This window comes from Sarcophilus harrisii, chromosome 2 (assembly GCF_902635505.1).
Source record: "Sarcophilus harrisii chromosome 2, mSarHar1.11, whole genome shotgun sequence".
NCBI lineage: Eukaryota > Metazoa > Chordata > Mammalia > Dasyuromorphia > Dasyuridae > Sarcophilus > Sarcophilus harrisii.
Genome location: NC_045427.1, coordinates 105,488,397 through 105,514,128, shown reverse-complemented (window position 1 = coordinate 105,514,128; position 25,732 = coordinate 105,488,397). Strand labels below are relative to the sequence as shown.

At 33.6% G+C, this 25,732-nt stretch overlaps 1 protein-coding gene across 1 annotated transcript in view; it reads left to right on the top strand.

Moving 5' to 3' along the window:
- CCT4 (chaperonin containing TCP1 subunit 4) overlaps nt 1–25,732 on the top strand; it is a 28,665-nt gene that overhangs the window by 703 nt on the left and 2,230 nt on the right. Inside the window, exons 2-13 of the mRNA XM_003758249.3 lie at nt 4,217–4,269; nt 6,291–6,380; nt 8,664–8,772; nt 9,090–9,232; nt 9,949–10,070; nt 10,393–10,525; nt 16,364–16,503; nt 20,451–20,547; nt 20,641–20,751; nt 20,830–20,960; nt 21,256–21,490; nt 25,022–25,135. Coding sequence (XP_003758297.1) covers nt 4,217–4,269; nt 6,291–6,380; nt 8,664–8,772; nt 9,090–9,232; nt 9,949–10,070; nt 10,393–10,525; nt 16,364–16,503; nt 20,451–20,547; nt 20,641–20,751; nt 20,830–20,960; nt 21,256–21,490; nt 25,022–25,135 — 1,478 coding nt within the window. The remainder of the gene's footprint in view (nt 1–4,216; nt 4,270–6,290; nt 6,381–8,663; nt 8,773–9,089; nt 9,233–9,948; nt 10,071–10,392; nt 10,526–16,363; nt 16,504–20,450; nt 20,548–20,640; nt 20,752–20,829; nt 20,961–21,255; nt 21,491–25,021; nt 25,136–25,732) is intronic.

Sequence of the window (25,732 nt, the reverse complement as noted above, 5' to 3'; positions counted from 1 at the left end):
ATAGCCACCCACCGTACGCCCGGAATATTCTTCCTTCCAACGTGACCCGTTTTCCCTGGTGTCCTTCGAGTCCCGGCAAACACCCTTTCTTGTACAACCAACCTGCCGGGTTCCTCAGGCTTTGACCCTCCCCTCTTAGGCTGCCCCCTACTAATCCTGAGTTTTTGTTATTTGCACGTGGTTACTAACTGTTATTATTTGCACGTGGGTAACTCAAGGAGCAGGTGTTGTCCTTTGTTTTTATGTCCCCATCGTTCAGCCTAGTGCCTAGTACAAGGATAGACATTTAAATAAATACTAATTGACAGACTCCGCCATGTTTTTCGAATGGGTGCTTCCCACTACAAAGCATGGAGGCGCCTGGCGTTGGCCCCAGGATCCTTGGAATCGGAGTATGTGGCTTCAGCAGCTCACTTTTTTGCTGAAGCGACACACTTGCAGATTGAGAGTTAATCTGCATTTTTCTACTTCGTTTAGAGTTTTCCTAGTGACTTTTTGGAGGGTAGCAAGGTATATCCTTGAGAGTCATGCGAATATTGTACATTAATCCCCGTCTCTCAGTCTTACCATATGAGTAAGGATAGTCATCCTCCCTCCCAACCTGTTGGCTCATGTGTAAAATGAGGATCCATCAATCCAGGAAACAAAGCTCATGTCGTGTGCAAGACAGAGGCGAGTGCCCTGGCTGTACCGTGAAGTCACGCCTTTCTCTCGAGAGATGCTGTTTGTGTTTGAATGTATTTAGACTAATTTGAGGAGAGTGGGTGCAAAGCTTTGAAGGAAGCCAGGACCTACTCTAGGAGAGTAATAAATATAGTAGCAACCGCATACAGTTTCATATGCTAATCAAATAAAACTGTGTAGTAAAGGGGCCATTTAAAGAAGCAATTAAGTATACTCTGCCAGTGAGGGTGGAGAAAGTGTTAACCTCTGGAGATCCAAGTCCCGGGGAGGAAAAAAAAAGTAAATCACAATTAAGTCCCCATACCCTCGTGAAGGGTTTGAATGTGAGACTGAAGCTGATATGTGGTTATGTGTAGCTAAATAGAGCTTATGGTTTGGGACTAGCAGCAGGACTTGTACTTTTTGTGATGTGCTGATTTAATGTAAAGTATATTGGATTCTCTGTCATAAGTGTGATTATAGCTTAGGTCCTTTTCTGGGCCTCATTCTTCAAGGGAGGTTAGAACTTTGACATTGTCATTTTGTGCTTTCTTAATTATCAGTTTAGAAAATGTAAGTATAAAGCATTATATAGATGTAACTAACATTGATTCCATCTGTACAAAAGATTCCCTTTTGTATAGAGAGAATACCTTTTTACTTAGAAAATGATAGGTAACAATTTTACATATCGGGGGAGGATTTTTGCTTATGAGAAGCAAAGAATGTAGTTTTTTTTTTTTTTTCATGTACCCCCAATCGATGATCTGAGCAATAATACAATAACAGATCTGGATAATATAGTACTTAGGAACAATAGATCCAAAGTTACAATAAGTGGTACATAGGAATCCAATAAATAGTTGTTTAATGAACAAACAAAAAATGAAAAAACAATATAAAATGTAACTTTATACTAATAATCAAAAGTGTTTCCTAATTAACAAGATTTTGTGTCTGGAATAAAGTAGGGTATAAATTACCTTATAATTTTGGTAGTTGTTGGGCTGAAAGATGTTTCTGTTTATTTGCCCATTTTAAAGAGAGGATGACCAGAATGTGTTGGTGCAATCAATATGTCCCAGTGGGCAGGTGGTAAATGACTACATTAGCACATGTACCATGTTCCCATAGACACTTTAAAAATATACGTATATGCCTTTAGTTTGTAGACATGTAAACCGAACCCTAAAATTGACTTTTAATGACAGGCCTTAAACTCTTAATAATGAAACTAGCAGAATGAGAATAGTTGGTCTTGTCCTTGAATGAATCACTCACCTAATTGAGGATCCAATTTCCCTGATGCTAAAATTACAGAATTTGTAAAGATAAAGGATTTAAAACTTTTAAAAGAACCTCAGAAAGATTTGTATCAGCTCTATAATTATGGGCAAGTCATGTAGCTTTCATAGTCAAAGGTGTGAGTGGTTATAAAGTGTAAATGAGATGATGTGTATAAAGTTCTTTGTAAATTTGAAAGTATTGTATGAAATGGTAGTTACTAGTGGTGGTTACAAATGGGGAACCCAAGGCCTAGAACTATATATTCCATTGGTAAGAAGTAGAAGATAGTAGGGTCAGAATTTGAACCCACATCTTCAGACTCTTAAATTCAGTCCTCTTTTCCATTATGCCATTTCAGAAATCTTAACCAATTAGATGGCATCAAACAGCCTTTCACTTCATAAATTCTATATGCTTTAAAATTCTCCAAAAGAGACGCCATGGTACAATGAATAGAGAACTAACCTCGAAGCCAGAAAGACTTGGGGGCAAATCATTTAACTTGTCGATGTACTCTAGGCTACTCTAAATCTACAGAAGATGTCAGTTTGCATCTGAATAGGAGTTTCCTTTTCTATACTAATGAAATTCACAGGACTGCTTCATTCTGACTTCCTAATTCAACTTAACACATTTATTAGATGCCAAAGGTGGGTATAAGAGTGCTGTGCTAGGTAACAACTAGGTATGTTTCAAAGGCAAAAATGAAACATTGACTTTGAGGAATTCAGTCTGCTTTTTTTTCCCATGGATGATAGGTATTACACATTTCAAGATGATTTTAAATGGCTTACTTGATGGACCTTATTTAGCTTTTCTGAAAGTTATTCCTTCCTAACATGAATTAGGTGCCATAACTTTCTTTTCTTTTTAAATTAAAGCTTTTTATTTTCAAAATATATACATGGGTGATTTTCAACCCTTACAAAATCTTATGTTCTAAATTTTTTCCCTCCCACTTCTCCCCAGGTGGCAAGTAATCCAATATATGTTAAAACATGGCCAGTTCTAATTTACATATTTCATAAATATCATGCTTCATAAGAAAAAACAGATCCAAAAGAAAAAAATGGGAAAGAAAACAAAATGCAAGCAAACAACAAAAAGTGAAAATACTATGTTGTGATCCACACTCAGTTTCCACACTCTTCTCTCTGAGTGTAGATGGCTCTCTTCATCATAAGACCATTGGAACTAGATGCCTTTCAAAAGGAGATAGTTGATAATACAACTTGAAGGGGGGAAGTGAACTATGACAGCATTAGAAAATTAAACCTAATTTTAGAAAGTATTCCAAGTTTTGTTTTGACACACTTCCCAATAAACCATTCTTTGCTCCCATAGTTCCTAACTATACAAAAAATTAGACAAAGCCAATATAATAATAGGAATTGTGATTGATGGCACAAGCAATTGTTCATAATGAGGAAGGAAGGGTGTTTTCAATCATTTGAAATCAACATTGTATTTAACCTGAATTCTATCATCTTTTAGTGTTGTTTCTATTTACATTACTAGAGTCTGCCTTCTCCATGTTGTGTGATTTGTACTATAGCTAACATTAGACTGGTTCTTCTAATTTCAAGCTGCCGTGGTTGAAAGAAAAGATTTTGTCCTTTATTCCAATGATAAAAATATTCCATTATTTCTGCTATGGGAGCTTCTCGGGTATATGACTAAATTGTGATTTCAGGTTAGGTTTAAGTGTACAGTATTTTGGTTTTTCTTGGTTGCTGAATAAGGTAACAACACTACCTGTAGCTTTAAAATTCCAGGTTTAATGTGATTTAAGATTGAAAATAAGAATGCACAGCCTTCTAATTGGATTCTTAGCGTTTTTATTTTTGAAGAAAAATAAAATAGGTTGAGGGGCAGCTAGGTGATGCAATGCATAGAACACCAGCCCTGAAGTCAGGAGGACCTGAGTTCAAATGTGATCTCAGACACTTAGCATGTCATAGCTGTGTGACCTTGGGCAAGTCACTTAACCTCAATTGCCTCAGCAAAACAAACAAATAAAATAGGATGAGTCCACAAATTGAGTTTTCTTATTGCAATGTCATAGAACAAATCTCAAATACTGTACATAGTGGTTTCTCATGAAAAATTGAAATGATACATATTTGGGTTATAATAGTTGTGTTCAATTTACAATTTATAATGCTTTCCTTTTTATTAATGTAAGTGGTAAAGCTGAAATTTTAAAATCCCCCCCCCAAAATATTTACTGAATGTTTTCCTTTTTTTTTTTTTTTTTTTTTTACAGCGGTTACGGATGCTATTAGAACTAGCCTTGGACCTAAAGGAATGGACAAAATGGCAAGTTCTTTTAAAAGTTTATAAAAAACTATTAATTGGTATTTTAAAGTGAAGATGTTTCATAAAGCTTGCATTAAGTGTTAGTGAATTTCTGAGAATTTCTAGACCTACAAACCAAGTATTAAAAGTCATATAATAAAGCTCTGAGTCTGGAAAACCTATATCTTTCTATATATCTTAACCATTTATTACTCTGCCCATCTCCTATCCCTTCCAATTTAATGATGGTAATCTAATCCATCTCTCAGATGTGCAAAGATCATAGCCTAATTTAAAACTGATTTAGTTTGCTGTTTTATACCATATTTAGAAATAAAAATCTTTAAAGGAATTGAAAAAAAGTTGTTTTTATATATGGGGCCTTTATTCAATGACTTCTTTAAAGGATGAGTATAGCAGTGAAATCTTTGGGTCAAAGGTATGGACATTTTAATCATTTTATTTATTTTATTCTAAATGATTTTCATTCTGGTTGTCCTGATTCACAGCTGTACCAACAGTATAATTACAATGCATATCTTCTCACACTCCCTTCAACATAAATGATTACCTAGCATCTTTTATCCATTTTGCAAACGTTATAGTGAACCTCAAGGTTGTTGTGATTAGCATTACTTTTGTTATTAATTATTTGGATCATTCTTTCCTATGCTCGTTATATTCTTTTGAGGACTTCATTTATGTATCCTTCATCTCAGATGAAGATATCTGAGATATCTATTATTGTTTCTTGGGGGAATGACTTGTGGCAGTGAGAGAGAAGGATGAGACTAAATATAGATATAGATATTTAAAGGTATTTGTAGATAGATATGTTCGTGGAAATTTGATAGCAGTATTTTTCCTTGTTTGACCATTTGTACAGAAGCTTTTCCATTTAATGTAATCAAAGTTAACTTTTATATTTTGTAGGTATTATTTATTTGAGTGAGAACACATCTCATTTATAGCTGTGAAAAGTATATAATCTCAGTTTATACAAAAGTATATAATCTTAGTTTATATAATCTATTGTAGAAATATGATGGTTCGTGGTAGAAATATATGTTAAATCCAATATATACACACATATTTATATACAATTATGCCACACAAAAAAAAATGGAATCAAATCAGTAAAAAAAGAGAGAGAAGCAAAATAAAATGCTAGCAAACAATAAAAAGAGGGAAAATGCTATGTTGTGAATCATACTAGGTTCCCACAGTCTTCTTTCTGGGTGTAGATGGCTCTCTTCATCATTGAACAATTGGAACTGGTTTGAACCATTTCACTGTTGAAGATGGCCACGTCCATCAAAATTGATCATCATATAGTAGTGTTGTTGAAGTGTATAATGATCTCGTGGTTCTTCTCATTTCACTTAGCTTCAGTTCATGTAGATCTCTCCAAGCCTCTCTGAATCTTCCTCCTGGTCATTTCTTACAGAACGATAATATTCCATAACATTGATATATCGTAATTCAGCTATTCTCCAACTTATGGGTAGCCACTCAGTTTCCAGTTTCTTGCCACTACAGAAAGGGCTGCCACAATCATTTTTGCACATGTGTGTCCCTTTCCCTTCTTTAAGATCTCTTTGGGATATAAGCCCAGTAGAAAGACTGCTGGATCAAAGGGTATGCACAGTTTGATAATTTTTTGAGCATAGTTCCAAATTGCTCTCCAGAATGGTTGGATCTGTTCACAGTTCTACCAACAATGTGTTAGTTAGTGTCTCAGTCTTCCCACATACCCTCCAACATGCATTATTATCTTTTCCTGTCATCTTAACCAATCTGAGAGGTGTATAGTGGTACTTCAGTTATCTTAATTTGCATTTCCCTAATCATCAATGGTGATTTAGAGCACCTTTTCATATGAGTCAATTCTCTATATACTTTAGAAATGAGATCTTTATCAGAATCTTCGAATGTAAAAATGTTTTCCCAGTTTATTGCTTCCTTTGAATAAAATGTTTTTGGAAACCAAATTAATTTTGACTAAAGAAATTTTGTCTTTTTTAATTTTAAAAAATTTCTAGATTCAGGATGGCAAAGGTGATGTGACCATTACCAATGATGGTGCTACAATTTTGAAACAAATGCAAGTCTTGCATCCAGCTGCCAGGATGGTAAATATATAGCTTTTCTTTTATAGACAAAGTGCTTTTTAATCTTAATTTAAATTTCACTTTATGATTTCCATGTCTAAATATGATGAACATTTGCTACATTTTCTTATTTCAATACTTTGGTGATCTGTGTGTTTTGTCAGTGTGAGCATCGTTAAAAATAAGGTAAACTGAGGCCCCAAATCCCAAGCACAGTAAGTTTATTATTAAAGTGTAAATTTGCCAATAGATAGGATCTGAGTTTCTTCAGCAAAGCCAATATACAAAATAATGGGCATAGCTCTCTTTTATACTTTGGGGAATACAGAACAAAGAAGAGGACTTCATAGGCACGGAAGAGCTTAGAATTGGTTAAAAGAGCTCAATGACATGATTGGCAAAATCAATATGCAGATCTTGTGCATAGGGGAAATGTGATTATTTGGAAATTGGGAATGAGGGTCAATAACTCCTTCCTGTGACTTACAAATATTCATTGTTTGAGACCACCTGCAAGATTAGAGATCCTGGGGCAGACTTTTTTTTTTGGATAGCAAAGAGAAGTACTTGAAAGGACTTGGTAGGGCAAAGATACTAGACCAAATTTACTCGTATACCCAAAGTATAGCAGATTTCCTTGAGGCAAGAATGGACGTGGGATTAGCAAGAGAATTGAATTTAATTAAGTTTAATTCATTACAGGTTATCTGAATTTCTGGACTAATTTGAGACACAACCATGATTAGGCAGTTAGTTGTCAAAATTAACTGTAAAATATGATCAATAAAAAAGAATCACTGATCATTTCACAGTTTATTATAATCTTGAAGGTTTCATTGACTAACAAAATTTCCTTTAGGATCAAATGCAGAACTTCATTGGTCAGCATTGAATATCCTTCACAGACTAGCTCCAGCTTATCTTTTCAAATTGATTATAGATTATTTTTCTTTATTAATGTACTTAGACTAGCCAAGAAATCTGACTAGTTAACCCTACATTGAAGTTTTAATCTTTCCTTAATATGCCTTTGCAAAGATTTTCCCTTAATGTCTAGCATATTCTCTTTCACTTGGACACCTTTTAGAACACCTAATTACCTTCAAGGCTTGGCTCTTGTGCTGAGGTCTTTCTTGATTTTTTCCAATTTCAAGTCTTCCCCAGTACATCACTATTTCTTTTTCATTCATACCCTATTTATTTATTCATAAGCTTCTAGTATAAACTCTTTGGAGGGACTAACTTTTTGTATTTCTATCTTCAACATTCAATACTGTGTCTGACATACAGTATCCCACTTATAATCATTTGCATGAATTGATTTAAAAATCACTGGCTTAAAAAAAAAACCTGACAAACCTTGTTATGACCCTTTCAAAACTTAACTAAGCTAGCCCCTGAATAATGGGCATATAGTTAGGCCCCTGTTCAGAACCATTTCTTCAAAAAAGTGTCATTTCGGTGTTAGTATTCTCAAACTTTTTTTTCTATTTCTTGATAGAAAGCCTTTTTAGTCTTCGACTTCCATATTATACTGTTGACATTCATTATTTAGTGGCCAGCCTGCTTGGAACTGTCTTTGTTCCTAGTTAAACTGGTCTCATTCTTACCTTTTTTTTTTTTTTTTACTTTGGTAAGACCCACCAGAGCTTATATTCTCTTTAAGAGCATGCTATTATTTATGGGAATGTTTTGTATAACTTTACATCTATCTTCATAATGAGGGGAGGACAGACTGGAATTCTAATTCAAAAAAATTGTTTTACATATAACTGGGCAAAATAAAAATACTAAAACAGAAGAGGGGAAAAAAAGTTAATTCCCATGCCATGATAAGGCAGAGGAATAGTCCTTATGTAGAAGAGTAAACATTCTATAATTAATGATCATGATACATAAGATTCTTTGTGGCTATAGAAATACAAAATCTGCTTTCTCTCTTCCTCTTGCTCCTCTGCATATGCTTCTCCTCTTCCATCTTAATACTTTCACTACATACCTTGGAGAATGAAGAGCAAGGAGCAGGGAAAACATTCTTTCGTGGAATTTTAAGTGTTTTACAAAGGCAAATTTATGACATGGCATTTAGATTTTTTTTCTTTCTTAGGAACTAACTTGCCTTGGTTTTTATATTTGCCAGAAATACACATGCTGAAACCCATTGTTAAATTTTATGTATAGCTAAAAGCCTCATGATTTGCCAAGAGTATCAAAGTATCTTTACAGGGCTGTTGATCTGTTACTTAAATCAGGTCTTAATGTGCTCTATCATTTAAAATTGGACAACTTTCTATATTTTCTTAGTTGGTGGAGCTTTCCAAAGCACAAGATATTGAAGCTGGTGATGGTACCACATCTGTTGTTATCATTGCTGGATCTCTTTTGGATTCCTGTACCAAACTTCTTCAAAAGGGTAGGTTGAGTTTGAATTATTGGAAAGTAAGGGTAGGATAAAGATGATTTTCTGTAGAAAAGTTATTAGAATTTATTTCAGAATAATGAGGTCTTTGATGACTGAATTAGATTTAGTTTTCCTTTACTCCTTGTAGACTGGATTTTCTTGGAATAAACTTGATATAAATCATCAATTAATGTAATTTGCTTTTCAAAAAAATAGTTCTTAAAATTCCTAAAATATAGCTGTTAAAGTAATTTAACAAATGTGCAGTAGTAAATAAGATATAGTTCTAATAATTAAATGACTAACAATTGGAGTTTGAAACTTGACAGGGATTCACCCAACCATCATTTCGGAATCATTCCAAAAAGCTTTGGATAGAGGTGTTGAAGTCTTAACTAAAATGGCACAGCCAGTGGAACTGAGTGACAGAGAAACATTACTAAATAGTGCTACAACTTCACTCAACTCAAAGGTATGAGAAGTTAAAAACTATAGGAATGATGCCCTTTTAGTTTTGTTGAGGAATCTTTCTAGGGTTATAAAAACTGAAGAAGCAGACAATTTGTCTTAAATCATAAACATCTCCCTGAATGATTAATAAATCATTCAGCAAATTCATATTAACATAGGAATATCTAAATTTTTTTTCTGAAAATTTGGTAACCCTTAGCATCTTAGCAGCTTCTATTTTCTTAACTTTTCCTGTTTATAATCTCCATTCCTCCTCTCAGTGCCAGACACCTACATTTTCCTTGATTTTTGAGCCTAGGAAAGACTGGATTGTGCCTATAATAATTGCCCTTCCAGAACTATCTTGACAATAGCTTAATATTGAAGGAAGTTTACTGCTATTTTGAAGATACAGCAGGATACTAGTTAATACTATGGGACTATGAGTATCCAAAAGTACTTAGTGCTGGTTTATGTTAACTTTCTCCCCCTCCCTCCCAACTGTAGAGTATGTAATCTGTCTTTGAAAATTAAAATATTAGTCTTGTTTTTCCTTTTTAAGAAAGTTAACAGTATTAATAAGAAACATGTCTCATCTATAAATGAAAAAATGTTTTTGTAATAATTTTTTAAATTTCTCCAAAAGGTTTATTTTTCCTTGTTTATCTTGTTTGTCTATAGTAAAGTTTTCTTTTACATATTTTAAAGCTGATCTTTTTAAAAATTAAATACTTGTAGGTTGTATCTCAGTACTCAAGCCTGCTTTCTCCAATGAGTGTTGATGCCGTAATGAAGGTGATTGACCCAACCACAGCTACTAGTGTAGATCTTCGAGACATTAAAATAGTTAAGAAGCTTGGGTGAGAAAAATCTATATTTATTCTTTTCATTAATCAAAGTTAATATTTCAAATAAGCGTGATTTTGATGACAAAAAATGGAATTGGACAATAGAACAAACAAATAGGGGATTTTTTGGTGGTTCTGTCATTCTAAGAATTCTAAATGTCTCAGTGATTGTTATGAATTTGTTCTCTTTGTTTCATCTATGTTAGAGGAGTAAGACAAGAGACACATATGAGTGGAGCCAATGTAAACTAAAAGGTTCTAGATTTTTTTAAGTTTACATCTTTTAGATTTAAAACTTAACATTCCTTTTTTTTTTTTTTTTTTTTTAACTTAGAGGAACAATTGATGACTGTGAACTGGTGGAAGGATTGGTCCTAACCCAGAAGGTGGCAAATACTGGTATAACCAGAGTTGAGAAAGCTAAGATTGGTCTTATTCAATTTTGCTTATCTGCTCCTAAAACAGATGTAAGTAAATCTTATTCTGATTGTTAGCACTATTTGAGTAGATGGATTGCTGAGAACCAATAAATGGGAAAGAGCCTACATCATGCCAGTGTCTTTATCCTGCAGAAAATGCTGTTAGCATAAAGTCAATATGCCAAGCAACCTTCTGACCAGGAGGCCATAATTCTTGCATTTCCCAGAGGCATAATTTAGAAGGATGTGAACACAAATAATTATCTTGAGTTTTCTGTCATCTTGACTGCTATGACAGACATAAGTAAAAACAAGTAGTTGAATCTATATCTCTTCCAACATCCCACTCCTAAAATATCATTTTATTCACACCCAAGTAAAAACATCCATTATTTTGATAGCTAAAAGGACTGTCCTGACATCTTTTTCAGATGATCAAAGAAACTTAAAAAAATGGAAGATGATCTCAGAGGTCATCTAATAGTCTGACCTATACCTCAAGGGGATCTTCTGCAATAATTCCTAATGATCTTCCACCTTTTTGCAAATCTAAAGAAACCCATTTCACTTTTGGACAGATTTAGGACTTAGGATTTTTTTTAATTTTTTTTATTTATTTATTTTTTTTTACATCAAGCTAATGGTTGCCTCTGTAGCTTCTGTCCTTAACTCTTAATTAAGTTCTGCCATCTGAGATCAAGCAAACAATTTATATCTTTGAAGCATCAGTTCTTTGGTTGAAAATGTCTTTGATGCATATCTTATTCTGAATACTGTACTTATATAGTATTCTTGACTGCTGTCATGATGTTAGCTCATACTGAAATAGTTTACTAAAGCCTCTAGCCTTTTTATATGCATTGCTATATTGCAATGCTTTCCTTATCCTATAGTTGTATAGTTGAATCAAAGTGGAGGACTTGATACTTAACTCTGAATTTCCATTTTAGATTAGAATTTTTTTTTCCCCTGAGGCAATTGAAGTTAAGTGACTTGCCTAGAAGCCAGAAAGCATTAAGTATCTGAGGTCAGATTCCAACTTGGGTCCTCCTGACTTCAGGGCTGGTGCTCTAACCACTACACCAACTAGCTTCTCCTTAGATTAGATTTTACTCATTATCTCAACCAGTTTTCTTGGGTCATGACTGTCATCCACTGAGTTTGCTTTGAGCTTTTCAAATGCCAATTTGAGAATCATAGCATTGAAGGAGCAAATTATCACTCTTTGCTGTTGATATGGTGGTATATTTAGAGAACCCTAGAGAATCAATTAAAAGGCTATTAGAAATAATCCACACCTTTAGTAAAGTTGCAGAATACAAAATAAATCCACATAAATCATCAGCATTTTTATAAATCACTAAAACTCTAATAGCAAGAAATACAAAAAGAAATTCCATTTAAAATGACTGTCGATAGTATGAAATATTTGGGAATCTATCTGCCAAAGGAAAGTCAGCAATCATATGAGTAAAACTACAAAACACTTTGCACACAAATAGTCAGATCTAAACAATTGGAAAAGTATCAAGTGCTTTTGCATAGGTCAAGCGAGTATAATAAAGATGACAATACAGCCTAAATTAATCCATTTATTTAGTGCTATACCAATCAAACTCCCAAGAAACTATTTTGCTGACCTAGAAAAAGTAACAACAAAATACATCTGGAAGAACAAAAATGTCAAGAATTTTAAGGGAATTTTTAAAAAAGGAAATGAAGGTGTCCTAGCTGTACTAGATCTAAAACTATATTATAAAGGAGTGGTCATCAAAACTATTTGGTACTGACTAAGAAATAGTGTAGTTGATCAGTGGAATAGGTTAGGTTCATAGGACAAAATAAAGAATCATGGCATTGGAGTTTTCATCTAAGTTAAATTTTTATTGCCGTTTCCTATATCATTATAGTACCCTATATATCCCTCCCCTATCCTCTTCCTTATAGCTATCTCATATGTCATATAATAAGGATTGTTATAAGTGGGGAAAAAAAATCTACAAAACTTACTGCTCTGTTGGGAAAACCAAAAACATTTTCAACATGTAACACCTCCACCAGGGGGCAGGTTTGGAGGTATCTTCATATCTTCATTAGAGTTCTGCTTGATCTTTATAGTTTTACACTTTTGATTTTTTTAGTATATCATTCTTTCCATTTACACGTTGTAAATAACTGTGTATATTGTTTTCTTGGTTCTCCTTTGCTTTGCATTAGTTCATAAAGAACTTTCCATGCTGCTCTGTATTCATCTGCATCATTTCTTAATATTTCATGTACCAAGATTAGTCATTCATCAATGGACCTCTATCTACATTGTTTCCAATTATTAGCTCTCATGTAATGTACTATTAATATTTTGTAGTTGTAGTAAGTGGAGACTTTTTTCCTTAATAATGGCTTCCCTGGAATATTAGCCCAGTAATAAGAGTTCCTGGTTCAAAGGATGTGGACATTTTAGTCACTTTATTTGCATAATTCCAAAAGAGTTGTGCCAGTTCACAGCACTGCCCCCCACCCCCCAAGTCTTTTAATGTGCCTATCTTCCCTCAAGCCTTCCAGCATTGACTTGGCAATTTTTAGTCATTTTTGCCAGTTTGCAGGATGTGAGGTAAAAAAACCTCAGTTGATTTGAGTTTCATTTCTCTTATTTCTGCTTTGAAACATTTTTTCATGTAATCATGAATACTTTGCTGTTCTTTTAAAAACTGTCTGTATCCTTTGACCATTTATTTGTTGTGAAATAGCCATTTTATATTTATATATATATATATAATTTATATATTTTGTTTTACAAAACTTTATCAGAGAAAACTGATTCAAAGAATTTCTCCCCATTCACCATTTCCTGTCTTATCCAAGATCCTGTTGCCTATGCAGAAGCTTTTCAGTTTTGAGTAATCAAAGTTATGTGTTTTATCGTTTGTAATTGCCTTTATTTCTTGTTTGCTAAAGAATCAATCTCTTACCCAAAACTGTGAGAGGTACATGATCTCTTGCTAATATCTTTATATCTTTAATATTAAGATCACAGTCATGTAGAATATATTGTGGAGTATAATATAAAATGCTGGTTTAAACCTACTCTCTGCCAAATTGCTGTTCAGTTTTCACAACAGTTCTTCTCAAGGAGTTTTTCCCTAGGTAATTTGTGTTTTCTGCTTTAATCACACAGTACCCTTTTGAGTTCTATTGTTTCATCTACATCATTGATAGAAATATTGAATAAGTATTCCCCTAGACTCTTCCTTGCAAAGTAACAATGATATATTAAATTACATCTCTTGAGCTCAGATTTGTTGCAAAAGCACATGACTACTATCCTCATTTACCCTGTTTCTCTATTCACAAAAATAAAATAAACTTTGAAGAAAAGTTTAGTTAAAACTCTTTGAGTGTGCTATATCTACAGGGTTGTTTTGACTTACCAGTCTAGTAACTTGAAAAGGCAGCTAACTGGCGCAGTGGATAAAGCGCTAGACCTAGAGTCAGGAGAATGTGAATTCAAATCTAGCCTCAGATACTTAGCTGCTGTGTGACCCCGAGTGAGTCAGTTTACCCTGTTTTCTGTAGATTTCCTCATCTGTAATATGAGCTGGAGAAGTAAATAGCAAACTATTATCTTTCCAAGAAAATCTGAAAGGACGTCATAAAGAGACATACACAACTGAAAAATGACTATTAAAAAACTGATCAAAAAAAGGAAATTAATTTCTCATGGCTTGTTCTTGATGAATACACATTGGGTCTTAGTGAACCCTGCTTCCCTTTCTAACATGTCCCAGATCATACTTAATGTGATTCTAAAGTTGGTTGGTTTTATTTTGTTTTGTTTTGTTTTGTTTTGTTTTTGTTTTTGTTTTTTTGTAATGCTACTTCTGTTAAAAACAATTTAACATTATGAAATCACATCTGGGAGTAAAATTCTTTCAGTACTCTGGAGTTTCATTTGTTTTTACTTGGTAACTTTTAATATTAGGGAGAGATAGGAGCTTTCTCATAACTTCATGTATCTGAGTTTGTTTCCTGAAAATGGTTAAATTTTTCTTTTACCCTTTCCAATCCAAAGAACATTCTCTACTAGAGAAAACAGAAACATGATAAAAGTTGATTAGTGCTGTTTCTTCTCCATGATTTGTTGCTTTGCTATGTCCTTGGAGCAGCCATCATTTCTCTTTTGATCTCCTTGCCAACATCACTTTAAAAGAGCTATATGCAGAACTAAAAATTGTGCTGGTCTTGAGGACTCCTGACAGTATTTTCATAGGACCAGAGTACGTGTCCTGTCTCCTAATGTTCTCTTTTTATTTCTTTTAAAATAAGTTGCTAAATTCCCCTAGCTATTTCTCTTCAGATAACTTCTCCTTTTTCTTCCTCATTGGAATAGTTTTTAATTTTGCCAGAATTTCATTATAGATAACTGTTTCCCATTCTTCTTGAACTGACTTTCTGTATATATAATTTATGGCATGATACTTTACCTATGTTTTTGCTATCTCCTTTCCCAAAATTTAAGGTGTTAAAGGATCATGCTTAGCTTTTTTTTTCCTTGTCTCTTTTGAAAAATTTGAAGATGGAATGGCTGCTTCAATAGCCAGTTCTTGATTGAACAGAATTAGGTTCAGAATTCATCTCAAGACTTTTATTGTATTTTAAACAATAAAATTATAGTTAAATGAAAAATTTATCAATTGGCTTTGTGTTTAGCACAAGTCCAACAAATGTCCAAATAGTTTGTATCCCGTCATTACTGTATCATGCAAGATTTATGATCTATTTGGTAAATTCCTTCTTCCTGATAAATGATCTACAGTATATTTACAAGATTGTATCTCTTTCTTAAGCACTTATTGTGTAATACATTGTACTAGGTGTTAAGAATACAAATGAAAATGAAGAAGTTAAAATGATTCCTGACCTCAAGGAACTTACTTTCTCCCTGATCATGTCCCAAATACTTCTCCAAGCTCAGTTCCTAGATTTTCTCATATGAGTAAATTTAATATGCCCTGCTCCTTTACCATCCTTTTGATCTAATTCTGTTCCTTGTAAATAGGATTTTTTTTCCTGACCATTTTTCATTTGTGGTCTGTATCTCCAAAACTCGAGGACACCTATAAAGTTGACTTTATTTTAGATTCTTTAAGTCACTCTATTAACTACCGTGTACTTTAAATTTGTGTATGTTTTAGTGCTTTCTTCTTAGAGTAGTGTTTCTCGAAAATTACTAGTTATCTTAAATGATAGTTTCTGTATGTTGTCTCTTCCAGTAAAATGTGATCTTAATGGTAAGGACCATGTTTTTGTTTTTCTTTGTGTCCTTAGTGTTAATCACAGTGCTAGTAAACCCTTGACAAATGGTTGTTGATGATAATGATTCTATGTTGAATTTATATAGCCATAAATTAGTGGATTTTTCTCCCACTTGAAAAAGAAGAAAATTGAATTTCTTAATAAAGCAAGGTACATGGTTTCCTAAGGTAGCATAAGTCATGATAGATGTCTTTTAATGTTTTTGTTTATACTACTGTGCTTTTTTTCCTTCTTGTAATCAGTTCATAAACTCATAGAATTAAGAGGTAGAGGATCTCAGAGGTTAGCTGGGCCAAACCTCTGATTTTACATCTGAGGAAACTGGCTTTGGGAATTAAGTGGTTGCACAAGGTCATATAGGGAATAGGAGTAGAAATAGGATTTGATCATAAGTTTCTAACTCCAAAGCCAGGGATTTTTTTCATGGTACAATTGTACCTCACAAGTCTTACCATGTTCCTCTGAATTCCTCAAACTCAACATTTTTATGGTACAATATTTAATTATAACCAACCATTGTTTATATATGTTGTAAAGCTTAAAATTCATGTTTTTCATATTCCCTTTCAACAGATGGATAATCAGATTGTAGTTTCTGACTATGCTCAAATGGACAGAGTCTTGCGAGAAGAGAGAACTTATATACTCAATTTAGTGAAGCAAATTAAAAAATCTGGGTGTAATGTCCTCCTCATACAGAAATCTATTCTAAGGTAAGTGACATGAAATACATCTTATTAAGTTTTTAAAACTTAACTTTGCTTTCTAATTGAAAATATCTTAGTAAAATTCCATGTAGTTAGTTATAATACAAGATCCAGGGCAGTCCCAATTCCACAGTGTATTCCTGAGATAAATTGTAAGGCAGCTCCTTTTTTCCCCTGTACATCAATGTTGCAGGCAGGGAGTTCTTTTCCCTGACCCTAATTTCAAATAATACCATAGTGAGTTATAAAAGCGAAGCTAGAACCACTCTAAATTTTCAGATATTGGTTTGTGGAAATGATTTGGATGATGCAAAATTTTTTAAAAGGTCATAAAAGGCTATTTCTCAAAACATTTTGATCATATTGACGTGGCTAATAAAAGAATTTATTTTGTTTAATATTTAAGAATTTGTTACTAGGGGGTTTTTTGGTTTTTTTCTTTTTGTCATTTCCCCCCCCCCCAAAAAAAAAAAATTAGAACATTAATACTTGTTCATTTTAAAATAATAAATTTCATTTTAAAAACAGAAAATGCACATTCTGGTACCTTTTTTCCCTGTAGAAAGCAGAAATATATAAAATCACCACATTAATCTTAAGAGTTATCTCATAGCATAATAATCTGTGTTTATTGTTGATGGGAGAATCACAAATTGATTTAGTACTACTATAAGTGAATCAACATTTCTCACTTTTTATCAAAACCCTTCTTATTAGACCTAATGAAAACTAGTTAGAAAATAAGGGTGGCTCTCAGAGGGAATCATTAATACTTCTAGAATATTTATAAATCAGTGACAAAATTTCTCATATGTGATTACCAAAAGAAGCTAAAAATTGTCAGCTAAAGATACTGATTTATTAATAAACCCCTTAAGGAACCCTTAGTAAATGGAACTTCATAGTTAAACTACGAAAATTTTAGGTGAAAAATTTTTAATTAGTGAATAAATTTAAGGAAATATAGTCTTCTTTAAAATTAACATTTTGAGGTGTTAGAAGTCATGGAGAGGGGAAAAAAAGAGACAATGAGTGAGAACTCTTTTTAGAATTGAATAAACTTCATCTTTGCCTTTCTGAGGCTATAACAGAAAGTCATACTCAATGGTTCCCAAACACATGTGAAAAAAATGTGATGGGAGTGGTAACTAGTTCAGTAAGACTGATCAGCATTTCAGAGTTGGAATTCATCTACCTGACTTATGAGCAAATAGGCATAAAGGTGTCAGTTACAAAATATGAACGGTATAGAGAAATCAAGTCCAGAACAAAAAACTGGTACAAGTGTACTTTAAGTGTGCGTGTGTGTGCGTGTGTGTATGTGTGTGTAAATAACAGAATCCCTCCAAAAAAGAGAGAAAGCTTTTTTTTTTTTTTTTTTTTTGCAATTCTTCTATAATTTCCACAATTGATACATTAGAAAAATCAGATCAAAAAGGAAAAAAGAGAGAAAGAGAACAAAATACAAGCAGACAACAAAAAAATCAGTGAAAATAGTATGTTGTGATCCACTCAGTCCCCACAGTCCTCTCGTAAATGTTCTCTCCATCACCAGACCATTGGAATTGACCTAAATGAGAACGAGTGTTGTGTGTGAAACCACGTATCTATTACATACCTCTTTCTGTAGAAAAAGTATAAAATCAACATTTTCTTTTCAAAGCTCTATCCGGTTTCTCTATTTCTCTCTAAACATCATTATCACTAGCTTCCCCATATCCCCTACCCTGTTAAGGAAAAAAAAAAAGGAATAAACACAGTCTAAATAGATGCACACATTTGCCACTCTCATAAATATGTTTCATTCTACTATTTGAATCTTATCTTTCCTCTATCAGAAGAGTAATATGCTTCCTCATCCTTCCTATGTGGCCTTGATTGGGCATTAATTTTAGTGGTAGTAGAGTTCAGAGGTGAAAAATAATTAAAACACAAAGGATAGGCTCTTTAGACTAGTAGTGTCAAATGGGTTTAGGAAACCACAAATGTCTTTTCATTTTGTTAAACACTTCACAGTTACGTTTAGTTTGAGTGTCTCTGAAGCCTTGGGTTTGACTTTTTTTGACCCTTCTTCTCTAAACTGCAAATTGGTGAATTTAGAATTCATGGGGATTTATCCTATTTTTTAAATAAATACTGTTTCATGAGACAGCCAAATGTCTTAAGAAATGTTTCTTGAATCTTGGATAAACCCACCACAACAGGACCATCAAAATTACTGGATTTAATTCCCACAGTACATTATATCTGAGCTAAGAATCTTTTATGAGACATCTATATGATAACAGTGGATAAAGCACTTATTCCAATATTCGATTTGGAATAAGGAAGATCTTCCTGAGTTCAAACCTGGCCTCAGACACTTACTCTATGACCCTGGGCAAGTCACTTCACCTTGTTTGTCTGAGTTTCTCATCCATAAAATGAGCTGGAAATGGAAACAGCAAATCATTGTTTCTTTGCCCAGAAAACCACAAAATGGCATTGCAGAGAGCTGGACAAAACTGAAACGATCAAAGAAACACAAAAACTTCATATTTAAAGTTAATTTTTTTTAACTCTTGACACCCTCTGTCCAGTGGAGGAATATCGTCTACTAGAGGTGCCATTTTGTATTCTCTTTCATGATTTTCTTTGAAAGATGTAAAATTTTAATTTTGTTTTACAACTCCATTTATATCAAGTGAGATTTGAAACAGTATACTCACCTGAGGAGTTTGCACTGGTCATCTTTCTTGACAGTGGCAGAATTGAAACCAAAGAGGTATTGTTTATGAGTGCTAAGTTCCTCCTAATTTTTCTATTAGAAGATGATATGCTGATTGCATTAAACCCAAAAATATTGTAAAGCTTCCTAAATGAGGTCCCTGGTGAGATATACTTACAGCTTGGAAAGCCTCTATGTGTAAACAATGAGTTGAGCTCAGGACTATGGACTGGAGTGACTTGGGAAACTGCACAGTTCTTTTAATTGACCCCAAGCTTCTTCCTGAAATGATATCTTTTAATGCTGGGGATTCCATCTGTGAGACACAGAATTCTATGGAGAATTCTGGAGAATTATTAAGGGGGTAGTGTAGAGTTGTGAGATAACTGAGCAAACCATAACACTTCACAGATGTAGAAAAGGTAGAAACGATGTTTTCAGAAAAATGTATAATGTATATAATGGAGGGCTATTCACATAGGAAGGACAAGTGATGAGTGGAGACAGCCTTCATACTCATTCTCTGGTATTAGCCATGCATTGCCAAAAGAGATAAGGGCCTTAGCACATTAGTAAAACAAAGAGATTATAGTGAGGTATCTTTGGATTGTGATGTAGATTATTTTCCTGTATACACCTTGTAGGATATACATATTGTAGTATGTACATCAATAGAGGCAGTGAAGTGGCACAGTAAAATAAAGTGCAAGACCTGAAGTCAGGAAAACCTGAGTTCAAATCTTGCCTCAAGACAGTAGTTGTGTGATCTTGGGCAAGTCAATTTGTCTCAGGTTTCCTCAAATGTAAAATAAGCTTGATAAAGAAATGACAAACCACTATGTCTACCAAGAAAACCCCCAGAAGAGGTCACAAAAGTCAGGACTGAAATGAATCAACAGTGCACTAGAGTATATTAGTATAAAGTTTGTAATAGCAAAGTAATCATAACACTCAAAGTATTTTCTCTTAATAAAAAGTTTTCTTTCCAATTAATTTTTGATCATCTATACTATATTTAAAAACAATTTAGTGTTGGACACCTGGCCTTTATTTTTACAAAGGATTTTGGACTATTCTTTCTATTTGATAACAGTTAAAATAACTTAGATGAACAGTTAAATTATTTGAATGACTTCTTGTTTATGTTAAAGTGATAAAAGAAAATGTTGTAAAGTAGCTGAACAGAATTATTTTTTCGGATATTGACAGGTTCACTTACGACATTTTAACTCTTGATTTATTCTAGGGATGCTCTTAGTGATCTTGCTTTACATTTCCTAAACAAAATGAAGATTATGGTGGTTAAGGATATTGAAAGAGAAGACATTGAATTTATTTGTAAGGTAAGTGGGGTTTTTGAACTCTTATGAAATGAGGTTATCAACTAAATTTTGAATTTTCATAAACATGTTTGTGCTTTGACTCTAATTTTATAGACCATTGGAACCAAACCAGTTGCTCATATTGACCAGTTTAGTCCTGAAATGCTTGGCTCTGCTGAGCTAGCAGAGGAGGTCAACTTAAATGGTTCTGGCAAACTACTCAAAGTAAGTATGTAATTAAGTTTGAATTTGTAGCTTTCTTCACCCTGATGGGTAGCTAATAATGTTGCTTATTTGCTGTAGATTACAGGTTGTGCGAGCCCTGGAAAAACAGTTACTATTGTTGTTCGTGGATCCAACAAATTGGTGATTGAAGAAGCTGAGCGTTCAATTCATGATGCTTTATGTGTCATTCGTTGTTTAGTAAAAAAGAGGTAATGTATTTTGTCAAGTTTTACTCGTTAATAATTCCATATCTAAATATGTTTATACATATATGTACATACTGTCCCAAAAAGTTTAGTGTAGTTTTAAGCTAATCTTCATTGATAGAAAGTCTTTACCACAAATTCCCTAAACTGATGAAATTATAGACTTGGATTTTTTTTTTTTTTAATCCTGTTATTGAGTAGTTATAAGTGGCAAAATACTTGAAAGATGTTCTCTTAATGTTTGGACAATTGAGTCCACGTGAAAAAATTAGCCATAAACCTATTTTGTCGATTTCAGAGCATTGATTGCAGGAGGTGGTGCTCCAGAGATAGAACTGGCCTTGCGTTTAACTGAATATTCACGGACTTTGAGTGGGATGGAGTCATACTGCGTCCGTGCTTTTGCAGATGCTATGGAAGTAATTCCATCTACTCTAGCTGAAAATGCAGGCCTAAATCCCATTTCTACTGTAACAGAATTAAGAAATCGGCATGCACAGGGAGAGACAACTGCTGGGATTAATGTCCGAAAGGTAATAATATTTATTTATTCAATCAGCAATCATTTATTTATTTATTTGGTTTATTATAACTTTTTATTGACAGAACCTATGCATGGGTAATTTTTCAACATTGTCCCTTGCAATCACTTCTCTTCCAACTTTTCCCTTTCCTCTCTCCACCTCCTCCCCTCAATGGCAGGCAGTCTCATACATGTTAAACATGTTAAAATATATCTTAAATACAATATATGTTGTACACATCTGTACAGTTTTCTTGTTGCACAAGAAAAATCAGATTCAGAAAGGTAAAAATAACCTGGGGGAAAAAACAAAAATGCAAGTAGTCCACATTCATTTCCCAGTGTTCTTTCTCTGAGTTTAACTGGTTCTAACCATCATTGATCAATTAAAGCTGAATTGGATCTTTTCTTTGTCAAAGATACCCACTTCCATCAGACTATATCCTCATATAGTATTGTTATTGAAGTGGTTTTGCTCATTTCACTTAGCATCAGTTCATGTAAGTCTCTCCAAGCCTCTTTGAATTCATCCTGAATCAGCAGTCATTTATGAAGTTTATACCTGTGAAGACTGAGTTAGCACCCTGGATACCTTAGAATCAGCTGGAGTCAGGATAAGCAAAAGTCCTTGGTCTTTATTCTTGGTCTTTAGGGGTAGAAGTGAAAGGAATAGACACAGGATCTCCATGACCTTCCTTTTCCAACTCCACCGCCCAAGTGAATCTGCCTTGTCTTACTCCACCCCCTAATCCTTCCCACAATTCTCCGTATACACCAAAAGATTGAACTAGCACAGAAATAGTGGGAAGGGCCATTTTCCAAGAATGTGCCCATAGAGTATTATCCAATCAGTAGTTCACCTTAAGTGCTCTGTTGTCCGCCTCAGTGCATCAACTCAAGAGTTTCAGCCCTTTACATATACCTTAGGTCAGTTGTTGGGATAAAGAGACCAAAATTAATAATCCCTCTCCTCAAGGGACTTCCATTCTATTTGGAAAACTCTGTGTAGGTGTATGTGTGTATGTTTGTGTATGTACATATGTACGTGCAAAGGAGGGTAGCACTGACAATTGAAAGAGGATATCAGATTGGGAAAGATGTCTTATGTAGGAGCTGGCACTTGAGCAGTAAGGAGGGGTGTGTATACAGTGGTATATAGAAAAATGGAGGACATACATATAAAAAGATAGGTGGAACTAGATTGTAAATCTTTGAATGCAAAAATAAAGGAATTTGTATTTGGTCTTAAAAGTAGAGAAAGCACCTGGAGCTGTAAGATTGTCAATTAAGTAACTGTGTGAAAGAGGGATTCACAATACATTCGTTGAATGGTGATAGGAGCCTGCAGATGAAGATTACTGGACCAATGTAGGAGAGGGTGGGTAGTCCTGTTAGGAGAATTAAGTAACAGTGCTAAGTATGTTAAACTTTTTTCATGATGCCTTTTCATCTAAGAAATTTTTACATGATCTGGATATAGAGGTAAATTAAAATAGGCATACAAATCAAACATTTAATTTCATGACACTTTATCCTCCTTTCCCCCAATTCAGTTATGAGACCCCATATGAAATTATGAACCAGTTTAAGAAGCTGAGACATAGTGAATAAATCATTAAAACTAGAGTCAGAAAAGCCTGAATTCTGATTTGACCAACCAGACACATATTTGCTATGTGACATCCCTAGGTGAAGACTCTTAACTCTGTGTCAGTTTCTTCATCTGTTTTTTAAAAAAAGATAAAAATAAAAAAGAATCTACCTGCCAGGATTGTTGTGAAAATAATTTTTTTTTAGCACTTTATAAATCTTGAAGATGCTATAAATAATATTGTCATTACTATTAAGAATGTGGCATCTTGAAATATGGGTAGATCTGGAGACAATACCAAGAAATTTTAGTCAAGCAAAATAAAAGTATACAAGCAAAATAAAAGTATAAACAGTGAAGTTAATGTAGCTAGGCAAAACTAAACAAAACCTCTTAAAGGAACTATTTAGTGATTTTATTTTGGAAGAACAGGAAAAAAAGTTGTAAAGACAGAACAAGTCCACATGATAGATGTCAGTGCAAGGGTAAGGAAAGATTTTGGATGCCATTCTGTAGGGAAACCATTGCAGATTTTGGAATGGTAGTCATAATAAAAGTAGCAGGACTGGAAACAAAAGTTAGAAGGCTTATTAGAATAATTTGTGTACATTGATAAAGGTCTAGTACTATTATTGATGTTAATAGAAAATAACCTTAATCAGATGGCCTTGATTCCTCATTTTTGGCGGGGAGGGGTGTATGTGTGAAGCATTTGGGGTCAAATGACTTGCCCAGGGTCACACAGCTAATGTTAAGTGTCTGAGGCTAGATTTGAACTCAGGTCCTCATGACTTCAGGACCAATACTCTATCCATTGTGCCATCTAGCTGCCCCTAAAGGGCTCTGCCAACTCTTCTGGGTAATTTCTAACTTCAGATGGATTTCATCACTTCCCTAAAGCTATTTTCTCATTTATATAATACTTTTAAAAGATTATATGAGTTAATAAGAACATCTGTGAAATGGAAAGGTAGATATAAATTTTGAGACATAAAAATACATAGAATTGGGTAAAAAGCCTTGCCCAATAATGAATTAAGGATGGGTATTCTTTTTTTAATAATGTCCGTAACATAGAAAATGATTTAAGAAGGAGGAAAATTGTGAAATCAGTGTTTACCAATAACAACCAAGACTTCTTAGGTAAAGAGATAATCAGGTTCAATGAGCTATGCTAAGGGAATAATGCTTTGTTATTTATTGTTGTTGTTTTGTTTTGTTTTGTTTTTTAATAGCTTTTTATTTACATGTTATATGCCTGGGTAATTTTACAGCATTGACAATTGCCAAACCTTTTGTTCCAATTTTTCCCCTCCTTCCCCCCAGCCCTTCCCCTAGATTGCAGGATGATCAATACGTGTTAAATATATTAAAGTATAAATTAAATACAAAATAAGTATACATGACCAAACCGTTATTTTGCTGTACAAAAAGAATCAGACTCTGAAATATTGTACAATTAGCTTGTGAAGGAAATAAAAAATGCAGGTGGGCATAAATATAGGGATTGGGAATTCAATGTAATGGTTTTTAGTCATCACCCAGAGTTCTTTCTCTAGGTGTAGCTGGTTCAGTTCATTACTGCTCCATTGGAACTGATTTGGTTCATCTCATTGCTGAAAATGGCCAGGTCCATCAGAATTGATCATCATATTGTATTGTTGTTGAAGTATATGATGATCTTCTGGTCCTGCTCATTTCACTTAACATCAATTCGTGTAAGTCTCTCCAGGCCTTTCTGAAATCATCCTGTTGGTCATTTGTTACCGAGCAATAATATTCCATAATATTCATATACCATAATTTATTCAGCCATTCTCCAATTGATGGGCATCCACTCAGTTTCCAGTTTCTGGCCACTACTGTTATTTATTATTAAATAACACAAACCTTTGTTAAATGTTTGTTAAATAATACAAACAATAAAAGAAAAAAAAATTTAATTTCCAGGGTGGAATTTCCAACATTTTGGAGGAACTAGTAGTTCAACCTTTGTTGGTGTCAGTCAGTGCTCTGACCCTAGCTACTGAAACAGTCCGAAGCATTCTCAAGATTGATGATGTGGTAAGTTATGGCTTCTAATTTTCTAACATAAAATCACATTTAGAAATTGAGGTAAATAAATTGAATTGAAAAATTAAAGTAAATCAGGCAGGTAAATGAAGTACTAGCCAAAAGTTCCTGAGAATCCATTTACAGTACAAGCATACTTAATTCTAACATACAGAGGTCTAAAATACAGGCTTCATTTCTACTTAGAAAAAAAAAAAATAAGTTAAACTGTTTTAGTCTTCATTTAGAGAGAGGCTGGAAACCTATGTGGATCAATCATTATTTTGTAATTATTTGTTGTCTTTAGCCATTTCTTTTTAATAGGTAAAACATTTTAATTATTAGAAACTTAATGAATTATGGTTCCAGTTTCTCTACAATTTGAAGTTAATACCAATTGTGACTCACTTTATATAATTAATGTTTAATTATTCTACTAAGAGCTGAAATTAGCTTATTAGCCAGTGGCTTTAACAAGGAAAAGTTGATTTTTGTTGAAGAATTTTAAAAAGGCACTAGACCTTGAATAATGATCTTAAGAGCAATATTATTTGGTTAAGTAGAAGGGAAATGGGATTACTGAGTTAAAGATGAAGACTGTGTGGTTTG